A 12,242-nucleotide genomic window follows, 5' to 3' on the forward strand; every position below is an offset into this window, starting at 1 on the left:
CTCAATAAAATCTATTTCAAATATGAAGGGACATCACGGACAACCAGGGCCCATCACAGTGATTTCCACTGGTTGGTGTGTGTGCTAAAACTGAATAGTAAAATCTGTGTAATGACATCACAACTGATTTTGTATCTAGTAACCAAAAGATGAGAAAGATGCTACATGTAGTAGCATGATAGAGTCCTGGAAACATCTGCTCTCTGAAATGCTTTTCAAAACAGATTAATTGTTGCTTATTTCTATGTTACCCTAAGAAGGTCTGACACCACACAGCTTTTGAAACAGGACATGCAGCATCCTTTACAATGGATTTCATACCATTTCTCAGTATCCCACTGATACAATAAAAGGCTGACTCATTTCCTTCCCTCTGCATCATCTATTACAATTGAAACTGGGATACCATATGCTGGGTCTAAAATGCTCAGTGTGTCCAGCGGCTCCTGGTGATTCTGCCAGAGTTCAGGTGAGAACACAGTCTGGAGAAGCAATGAGAGAAGCCTGCTCTATAGTTTGCACTGGAGGGTTTGGGTAATTGGGAGGATTTCATCAGGTAATCACTGACTCCACTGCCCCGAACTGATGGCTGCCTGAGATGCTCTCTTATAACCTTCAAGATCCTTTTTGTGTTCTTGCAAATTCCCTTGCCTTTCCTGCCTTGCCCACGGTGTTACTGAGCATGTGGTTTCTAATAAAGCCCATAATGAGAATATTTATTTCCTCGTCTTTCACCATAAAGACTGTCAGGAATGTCAGCACAGCTCAAAAAAAACGAATTTCAGAGCTGCTGACTGCTGCCAGCAGAGACAAGCACCTTTCAGGCGATGTCTATGAAAATTTTTAATATGTTTCTCTGTGGGAAGGGAAAGTACTCAGGTGCCTCATTGTGTAGCAGTACGGGAACACTTTAGGTGCTTTGCCTTTCCCAGATACCATTATACCAGGGAGTAGTGAGGTATTTTTTTTCTTAATAAGCCTACAAGATTAATTTTTGGAGTTGCTGCCATGTTATGAAAGTTAAATGCTGTGAGGCAGACTGCAGAAGAAACTAGTAAAACCTTCGATTCTTATTTTGATCAGATTTTATAATAAGAACAGAAAAGTTAGTCTGAGTGAACTTCACTTTAACCTAAATACAGGTCCAGTTAATTGGTTTCTTCATATAAAGACAGACTTCAATAATGCAAACCTAGTTAATAAAATTGTTTAGTCTTTATTGGGTTATTACCATGTAATGATAGAACTCAAAGTGATCTGATAGATTTCCTTTGATCTTGCCATTTTATAGATAAGAAGAGTGTGGCATGGAAAATTAAAAAAAAAAACTGCTCAGTATCAAATAATGGTTTGAAACAGAGCTATGGCTTGATCTCATGTCCTGGACTCTGAATTTAATGTTTCCGATGCTAATTTGAAGGGAAAACTCAAGCCCTAAGGAGTAAACCCACTTCTCAGAATACAAACTACTGAAATTTAATCTGGATTCTCTGCTAGTCTTTAAAACCCAGAATGCTGAACAATTCCATGTCCTCAGTCTAGATTCAGAGGGGCCTCCTCCATCTACTTTTATATTCATCATATTAGAAGTCCTAGACTTTTCAGCTATTTTGCTAATTGTTATTTAGGTTAGCTGGGGCATTAGATGAGAAATGAAAAGTTACAACTTTAGAAGATAGGACAAAAATAAAAAGATGTTTCCAAATTCTTGGTTTAAATTTTTTTTTCAGCATGTGTTAAGCCAAATAGAGAATTAAGAGAATAACAAGAATAGCAGATAGCAAATTCAACTTTGAGTCAGACTTCCCAAGAACAGTTTATCAATCTTGTTACCACAACCTCAGAGGAATCCTAATAAAGAGCGTTATATATTAAGCCTCCACACTGCTGAGCCCTTAATGGCAGTCAGATTTACCTTTCAGTTATCGTTAGTCCTTTTGGGAGACACTGCAAGTTCCATAGTCTCCCTTCCTACAAAATTATGATTTGTTTCAGGGCCATCAAATTTATCTGTACAAAATACTTGATTTTTCCATCTCTCTTGCCACTGTAGGTGATCAGTGACATGTAGGTAAAAGTCTTCTGACAAAGAGAACCTTTCATAATACAAAGGCAAACTGAGATGGAGATTTTTGACTTTTGTTCTTGCCTGTTCCCATTTCTGCCTGTCTGGAGTGCACACTTGCTACCCTAGCCATATACCTGTGAAGGACCTCAGAGAAAGATGCAAGAAAGGGCTTGCACCCTGGAAGACATCCTTAAGAAGTGGTGCTAGCTTGAGAGTACATACCATTGGAAATGAGTGTGAGAACAACACAAACTCTGCTGAAGCTTATGTTAGCTGGGTTTTCAGTTATTTGCAGTCAAATGAATTCCCTACTATTTATTTATTTACTTATTTATGGGTATTAAGGAGAGTACTTGCTGTGATGAACACTGGGTGTTGTACAGAAGTGATGAATCCCTAAATTCTACACCTGAAACTAATATTACACTATATGTTAATTAAGTGGAATTAAACAAAACTCAAAAAAAAATAAAAAGAAATAAAATGAATTCCTAACTGATCATAGTCATTATGAGTCTTTACAAAGTGATCTTGGATTCTGCTGTCAGAGGACTTGAATTCTGGATCTGATCCTTTCCCAGACCAAAAAACTAGACAAAACAAATCAAGGGCATCTTTGAAACCAACTGAGTTGGAGAAACCATGGACAGTTGTATCTACATTGTCTTACTAAGCAACAGGATTCTTATTTCAGTTGACTCAGGTGTCTTTCCCCTTGTGCCAGCTAGAGAGCAGCGGGGTGGAACATTTGCAGAATCTGATTATTTTCCTATCCTAATTATGGGAGGCATTGACAATGAGTCTTCCTTGACACAGAGAATCTCTGCAAATGACACTCTCCCTGTAGCTAGTGCCAAGGGGAGAAAAATCAACAAGAAAAATAGCAGCAAGTAAAGTGAAGTGTGCACTTATAATTTACCTCCTGAATGGGCTGGTGGGCCACATAGGAGTACCATCCCCTGACCTTGACGGACAGACACAGTGCTTCTTGTTCTTGTTTTAAAGTTTTCAAGATCTGTTAAGAGAAATAAAAGAAAAATGGTTTAAATTATAAAGGCCTAAGAGATTGTGAGAGAATGTAAGTGTTTCAGAAGAGAACAGTCTTCTGCTGAAAAACTGCCATATCAAGGAAATTCAGGGTAGCTTCTGTTCACATGATATTGTCCTGTCATCCTTGATTCTGTATCTGTACTGTAATGGAGCTACTTGTCACATGTGTCTATTTATATTTAAAACATATAAAATTAAATAAAATGTATAATTCAGTTCCTCAGCCCAATTATCTACATTTTGAGTTTAACAGCCACATGTAGCTAGTGGTTACCATATTGGATGGCAGAGAAAAAGAACATTGACATTAGTGCAGAAAATCCTGTTAGACAGTGCATATCTAAATGAAGAAACCAAGGATTAATGATGTTAAGTGACTTCCCCAAAACATTTTTGTAATTAAATATTATCAGGATGTACATTCATGATATCTGATACTCAATTCTCTTCACTTCACAAACCATTCTATTATATGCAATTATACTTGTCTCTCTACATATGTAGCTAGAATATGACTCTTTCTGAATATATACACACATTATATACATGTGTAAATAGATATATATGCACATATACTTAATGAAAGTACTTGTGTATTTTTAAGTATTTATCAGGTATTGTGCAAGATTATGTTTGGAAAAAAATGCTCCCCCTCTGTGACGGAGATCAAGGCTGGTTAGAAGGATATGACATTACAAAACTAAAGATCACAGTTTGATTCAGTGAACAATCAGTTGCCAATAAAAATGAGTTAATGTAAAATGCATTTCTGATACAGTGACAGACATATTACTGTTTAAAATAATGTTTTTTCCCATGCTCCCAAATGTAAATAAATCCTCTCAACAAGAAGTATTTTAAGTGCCATTTCATTTTTTTCTTGTCTAAAACATTTGCTTTAATAACCTCTTATCGGATTTGAGGATTATTCCAAACCAAGTATGTTCTGCAGGGTTGCACGTCATCTAGCTGTGCACATTGGAGATCTGTTATATTTATTGACTATTTCCTACATGCTGGCCATTTTGGTATTTCATGATGATTATCTGAAGCGATTCTAACAACAATTATATGGATTAATCACCATTAATGTCTCCATTTTACAGTCTAGAAAAGAGAGGCACCATGAGGTTTATTAAAGGCTACATTAATAAGTAATGAAGCTAAAGGGAGAAGGTGGCAGTCTTCCTGAAGTAAAAAAATAATGGGATGCTTCTACAATTAGGCTTGACTTTAAGGAGAAGTCAGGATATTAAAGAAAATTTAGACACATACATATCTTCATTACCAATTTCTTCTGGACTTATGTAAATTTTAAGATAATACATTATTATTTTTATCAACTAAGTACTTATAAAAATTTCATTAAACATCACTTGGTTGTCAGCCCTGGATACAGACACTTTGAGAACACAGCTCCTGCCCTGTAGGGACCCAAGAGTCCAGAGGGCAGGACTGACAGGTAACACCTAATCATAGGAAGCCAAAGGTGAGAGAACTGAGGTGTGGACGCCTGGAGGACATATTGAGCACAATACAAAAAATACTCTAACTTGAATAACATATCTGTTGTAATAAAATTAAAAAATTTTTTTAATGTTTTATTAATTTTGATACAGAGAGAGACAGAGCATGAGAGGGGGAGGGTCAGAGAGAGAAGGAGACACAGAACCGGAAGCAGGCTCCAGGCTCTGAGCTAGCTGTCAGCACAGAGCCTGATGCAGGGCTCGAACCCACGAACATGAGATCTGACCTGAGCCGAAGCCGGAGGCTTAACCGACTGAGCCACCCAGGCACCTCAATAAAATTCTTTTTAATCCAATGAACATCAAGTAAGGCTAGGACATGATACTTTTGTCCAAGGAAATGGTCAGAGAAGCCTTCAGAAAACATTAAACAAGAGATTTAAAAAACTTTATTGTTGAAAATGGTTTAATATTATAAACTATCATCCCTAAAAGTGATAGTGAATCGCTCTACATTGTCACTTTTGCATAAAGTTTCTTAGAATATGTCATCTAAGTTTTTGTACAAACATCCCATTACATCACCAGAGTTGCAAACAAAATTAAGGGCTAGTAGATAATAGAGGTGAAGTCTTATCTAGGTAAAATCCACCATGGTTCTGATTAGAGAAGGGGCATTAAGAAATCGGGAAAAAATGAGAAGCACATGTAATGATTTTTAATTTTCCTTAAGGAGCTTGAAAAACTGGATTCCTGCTTATTCCTTTTCAGTTTATGAATTCATGCAGTTCTACAAGGTTCAGGCAGTCAAGATATATCACACTAATCTGGTATCTGAGAAAATATTTAGACATATTTCTTAGTAGCTAGTTGATATAAATTCCAGATGGCAAACCCTACTTACATAGCGAGTAAAAAGACTGCATTTGGACAGATTTGACTTTGAAATCAACTCTGCGATGTATTAGCTGTGTTACTGACTGGGCAAGTTTTCATTTTCTCATGTGAATAAATGTGCTTTGTTTTAAAGTAAGAGTCATGGGCAAAGATTAAATGAGATAATACTTGAAAAGCACAAGGCCAAACACAAAGATTGTTGTGCTACAAAACTGGTATTCAATATATTTGTTCTATCCATTGAAGAATTTTGTAATATAGTGGCAAATCATAATCCAATCATTCTATTTATAAGTGTTCCCAATATTAAATGAATTCTAGAGAGAATTCTAGAGAGGTATAGGTACTAATAAACAAAAGACATATTTATGCACATGTTTAAGGGAAACTTTCATGTCCAAAATTGGTCTTTTCAGATATAACTATCCATTCAGATCCTAATTACTAGCAGCATGGTAACTATACATATCAAAGAACTATGTGTGCGAATGGGTATTTTTTAAAGCTTGTAGACTCATGGCCAGGACTTTCTCAGCAATAGTCCTACACATATCATGTTTTAGAGTCATTTTATTTCTGAAGCCTTGGAACTGGGTAATGACCAGTGGCAACAGACTTTACAAGATAGAATATATTATGCATAAATGCTCTATTACCATGACCATTGCCCTATTAGCAATATTAGCATCTACCTGCAAAATGTATTGAGGTCATACCATGTGCCAAGTGCTTTTCATATATATCTCATTTATTCCATCACAGTTTAAATTACCAATGTGGAGGTGATATAAGTGAAACTCTGAGAGATTCAGTATCATCTTCACCACCTAGGAAGTGGTCAGAAATATACAAATTTCTATCTGTCTACCTTTAAAGCTACTGGTCTCAAACACCAGAATCTATGGCTTCCTCACTGATATAGTGGAAGCCAGTGAAAAAGAACATTCAAACTAGTTACTCAACATCTCAGATACAAAAATAAAAAATCTTTGAATGAATTTTAAGTTCTTTAGTGTAGGAAAATCCACATTTCGATGCACAAAGCAATGAGTAGGTACATTTGGTTCCAAGTCTTCAATTCCTTTGCTTTTCTTTTAAACAGTAGGTAAAAAGGATGAAATTGAACAAGGAGAAAACAATCACAAACAACTCTATTAAGAAGCATACCTGTTGCATTGTTAGGAAGGTGGCTGAACAATGCAGTCAGTTACTACAGATGTGGTTGAATAAATGATGTATATGTATGATGAGGAATTAATATCCATATATTTTGGTTTTTCAAAACAGCTTGTTTTTCCAGCTCTGTATAAGGTTCACTGACATGTGATTCATAGACTTTAAAAAAATAAATGGCTGTACTTTTTGGTGATTTCATTCATCAGCATTTTACATAAATTTTTCTAGAAATCATATGCTAAGGGATGCACAATTTTGTGGCAGATGTGTTTTCATATCATATTTTTCTGTGGAAACAATTGTCCTTTATTCTGGTATGGAATGTAATATCAGCATTTCATTTTTAAACGATATTAGAAAATATGCTACAGTACTTGGAATGTGTAGTGAGTGCATAGAGGAAATGATGTAGCAGTTAAATTCTTGAGGGAGTAAACATATACAAAGGTCTTAAAGCTGCAATATGTGATAAATAATAAAAAGCCTTACTATACAAAAATACTTATAATTCAGACTGCAGACTAAATCAGAGAGTGAGGGGGGAAAATCTCCATATATTTCCTGTCTGTAGAGTTATTAAATGTTTAGAGGAAAGGAAAAGATACCTTACAACAAATATCTGGAGGTACTCTAGAGAAAACATCAAGAGGGTCCAAGATATATTTTTTGAGAAGTAACAGTAAATGAGAAAAGGGAACTCATTTAGGCTATCACTAAAGGGACTACCCATGACTCACTGAACATGGAAGAGCTGAAGCCATTCACAGGGTAAGACCACTCAGAGAAGAGTATCAGTTTAGTTTTAAAATGTCTAGAAGAGGCTAATGAGATCATAACACACTTCATGGTTTGTTAAGACTCCATAAAGAGCCAGGAGAAAAGGGGAGAGGAAGGATACATAAACCATGCAAGTCACGCATGCATTTTTAATGCATGTATTATTTAGTACGTGCTAAAAAAATACCAATTCATTTTTTCCTAATTTGGGTAAGCCTTGATTCTATTAATTCTTATAGGGTGGCTTTGAACAACAAATTGCCATCACCAGTTTCCTTTATTGAGACTTCCTCCAATTTTGAAAGTAGCAATCAATAAGGAAATCAATATCAGCTTGGAAAAATGGTCAAGCGATACATTTGTTATGAATATAATTTCCATAATGATAATTTCACCATTTGTTTTTTTTAAAGGAGTATTTCTGGAATATAACTTTAAAAATTGATAATCATGTAGCATATTTAAAATTAGGTTTTGACTCTGCCTTTTGTTCCCTGAGTGTATGCATTTGTGGATCCACATTTGCATGGTTTCTTGAATTCTAGAGACTCATATTGAAAATAAGTCTAAATTTATAAAACCTTAGGATTGCAAGCCACATTTTTTACATTCTTTCCACTCAGGAAGAAGGAAGAAACCATTAGTGAGACTGGCATGGTTGACTGGGTTTCCCAGTGAGAATATATAGCAAGAGGAAAACTTGCATAATGGTTTAATATACTGGCTTTGTAGTAAAAAAAAACCTGAGTACAAATCTGGTACTCTTATTTTCTAAATGTACAATGTAGGTGAGTTATTTAATCTCCTAAAGCCTCACTTTCTTCATCTCTAATATTAGGACAAAACTCACTACCTCATAGGGCTCTTTGAAGATTAAGATCATGCATATAAAGCATTAAACATACTGCCTAATCCAAACTCAGTAGCCTATAAATATTGGTATTAACATTATCATTTCTTGGCATCTAAGGAAACCATACAGAATGTGACTTACTGGGGGAAAGCTTGTGAGTCTAAACTTCCACCAGATTAAGTAACACCAGAGTAGTCAAGTCAATCCTACCATGGCAAGAAATGCTCATAGGACTTAAAATACACCTACATTTCCTAATCTTGTGTTTTCAAGTCTTGACAGGAGCTGAAGTAATAAGCCAGCTACCTTATCCTTTCCAGTGCATGAACTATATTCCTTATATGACTTACAATTAAGATACACTCACATAAAATGGACTCAGAAAGAACCTATGACGATATGGTTTGAGAGAGCTCTTGCCACTTTTTAACATAAATGTGGAAATATTTTCATAAAACACTAAAAACTGATGTAGGTTTATCTTCTACAAAGGATGCAAATGTGTTGTTTCAAAACAGAAATAAGTTATAAAATGTATTATTTCCTGATTATATAAATTTACTCATTCAACTTGAAATTTTAGAAGTTCACACTGCATATCACCTGGAAATAGAATGGGAAGAAATGGAATTTGAAATATATATATATATATATATACACACACACACTTATGACTATAATATATTGATAGATATGCTTGTCAGTATTTTGCTTTTCTATATGTCATTAACTTTTCCATTTGCTTATTCAATCTTCAGCATATATTTCTTGAGTTCCTTTTTTGTTCCAAGTATTGATGTCAGTTATCTTTCTAACAACTGAGTAAAACAAAATAAAACCAAAACCTCTGTCTAGGCTAAAAATCTGATATTAAATATCCCTATTTGTTGGCCCCTAAGGTAAGGGACTAAAATCTGATTCTAGGTGGTGGTCTGACATTGCAAAGTAAAGCAAAACTCTTTACTGGAGATTTTTATATAGATAACAAAGGGCTTTATTAATATTTCTAAGTTAATGTACACTCAATTTAGAAATAAGTCATTCAGAGAACTTGCTTATGACCTGTTCTTTCAATGTGCCTAATGCTGCTACTATGGACATCTCTATGAAAATTCTTAGAGCACTAATTTCCAAGTACAAAGGAAGAGCCTGGGGGAGCTCTCCCAGGTGCTGACTGTGACTGCACAATATTCTCCCTCCAAATGTCTGAATTTTTTTCTACCCTCTTTAGTCATGTCAGATGAAAACTCTATAATTTAGGGATTACTTTGGAATTACAGAAATTACATTTAAAAAACATAAATGGCTGCAAATGCATTACCTTGCCAGTAGTCATTTACAGTGAAGGATGAATTAATCCAATCAGATTGCTTCCTCTTAACAAGTAAATAAGAGCAGTAGGGATTCTTTGAATGGAAGTTTTGATTAGCCAAAAAAAACCCCAAAAAACAAAAAAAAAAAAACAAAAAACAACCACAAAAACCAAAAACAAACAAACAAAAAAACCCCAAAAGAAAATGTTATCTATGAAGTAATGGGTAAGGTAAAATAGGGCTTAGAAAGCTCAAGAAGGGATTCATGACCTGAAAAACAGGATGAGAAAAGGTGTGTGGAGATTGCCAAAGACACATCTGCCTGGGTCAGCAATCTTGCATTTTAAAACAGGAGGTTATGCTCTTCTTTCTCTTATGACGAATTACTGTGTCATTTTTTGTTTTCAGCAACAAAACCTAGGCAAGAGCTTAACATGTGGTATGCATTAAGGAGGCTTCTGTGGACTGTTTGGGAAATTAATCACTTTGTAAATACTATTTAGCAAATTAAAAAAGAGGAATACTAGTTTTAATTAGCTTCCATAAAGAACTCAATTTCTCACTTTCCATGTATTCATTCACTTAATCCTTGCAACAGCTCTATGAAATAAGTATTATTACTAATCACATTTTATACAAAGAAAACTTAACATTCAAGATCAAAGACCTACTATAAGGAAGAGAATGAATTAGGATCCAGGCTTACCTAATCCAGAAATGTATATATTTAGGCCCTTTTCTACATAGAATTCGATTTAAAAACTGAAGCCATACTTGTGGATTGTGTGGTTGACTATTTGAGACTTACATTTTTTTATCCCTCTTCTATTATTTCTTGACTTTTCAAGAAAATAAAGGTTGCTTTGCTGCCATTTGCGCTATAAGTGTATGACTCTCCTGGTAGCTCTTTTTATTTCTCATATTAGTTTTTGTTCCGTTCCTTCATTTTTTGGGCATATTCTACTTTATCTAGACCTTTGTGCTATTTAAGAAGTCAAAGAAAAACTCGATTTAAAATGTTTGAGTTTCTCCATGTATTCCATAAAAATCTGAACCTATCTAACTCACAAGGTTACTGCGATTAGTGTGATATGGCATCATAAATAATGTTGTTCTCCTTTGGAGACAGGTGCTCTAACATACAAGCTATTATTACCAGCATTTTTCTCTACGGGAGCTCATCTCTTTTCGCATATCATCCTGACTCAGGAGTGTTAATGGTTAGGCAGCTGCATTCTCTATCTTTGGTTTCATGTTTACACAACAAAAAGAGAAACAAAGGTTTCAGAAAAGGATTTGGCTTAGTAAATTTTAGAATAAAATATGGAATCTTCACTATACTATAAAAAGGCCCTTTGATTTTGGTCCCTGCCTATGTCCTGAGTCTCATTTCCTGTGTTTTTCACCTTCCTTATTTATACCATAATAAACACATTTTGCTTTCTATTCTTCAAATACTTTAAGGGTAACCCTGATTTAAGACCTTTATAGTTGCTGTTCCCTTTGGAATGGACTCAACTCATCTTTTGGCTTATCATTCCCGTTCCTCAGGACTCAACTGAAATGTCGCCTCCTCTAAGGGTTTATCTCAAGTAGACCACCACCTGGCTCTGGTTACTCTCCATCACATCGCCTCTTCATTCTGTTTCACACAGCAATTGTCACCAGCATCTGTAATGACTGTTTCTATGCTATTTGGTTTCTAATCTCCCCATACCTACCACCCCTGCCCCAAGATAAAGGTTCACTGGGGCAGGAATCTTTTCAGTCTTCATCAGTTTGTAACACAGTGCCCCAAACAGTGTTTGATACATTTTAGGTACTGAATTAGCATTTGTTGAGCATCGATCCCTTATTTCACACACTGAATCACCAGGACTTGTTGGCCTAATGTGAACTTCCTTATTTTTCTCCACATGACACACTGTCATGTTACAATACACCTTTGGGTGTGTGATGGCCAGGGATGCTCTGGATGGCACTTTTAAGACTAGGTTTCTGATCAAGGGAGTCAAGCCACCAACTGTGCCTTAATATGAAAGCTTAGAGATACACTAAGACTGAAATACAATCAGCATATGAGATTAATTCATTGTTTGGTATAAGAAATTCTCTCCCATCCACTGACCCCTGAGGCTTAGGAAATGCCTGAGATGATGAAAATATCAAACAACATCATGCAAATTGCATGGATCTGTTATTTGTGATCAGGGCTATCAGGGAGTTTGTGATATATCATACAATTGTCTGTTTTTCATCTCGTGTGGGAATTTTGTAATTTGATAGACTTATGATTATTATAGTTTTGACAGAAAGAAACATGATTCTTCATTTTGTGTTTTTACTTCATAGCTTTTTCATCTCCACTCTGAAAATTAAAATGAGCAAGTTGTAATTCATTGTGCCAGTCTTAAAAAAATGGGCAACCCTAGAGGGCAAATCAGATATATTCAAGTAACACTAGAATAAATATTCTCTGAAGAAATACTGAAAAGGAATGCATCGGGAAGCCACTGTTAAGTCAGTAATCTATAGGAAAAACCTATAGAGCAAATCCTAGAAACCACAAACCTACCAGCCATACAATTGGTCGTGAAACATCATGCTTTAAAGTGAAATAAATCTTTTCACCTCAAACTTTT

The 12,242-nt window shown here is 35.3% G+C and overlaps 1 protein-coding gene across 1 annotated transcript in view; it reads right to left on the minus strand.

Moving 5' to 3' along the window:
- Positions 1 to 12,242, minus strand: part of CNTN4 (contactin 4) — a 474,897-nt gene that overhangs the window by 224,162 nt on the left and 238,493 nt on the right. The window contains exon 5 of the mRNA XM_029918576.1: positions 2,988 to 3,083. Coding sequence (XP_029774436.1) covers positions 2,988 to 3,083 — 96 coding nt within the window. The remainder of the gene's footprint in view (positions 1 to 2,987; positions 3,084 to 12,242) is intronic.

This window comes from Suricata suricatta, chromosome 12, assembly GCF_006229205.1.
Source record: "Suricata suricatta isolate VVHF042 chromosome 12, meerkat_22Aug2017_6uvM2_HiC, whole genome shotgun sequence".
In the NCBI taxonomy this organism is placed as follows: Eukaryota; Metazoa; Chordata; class Mammalia; order Carnivora; family Herpestidae; genus Suricata; species Suricata suricatta.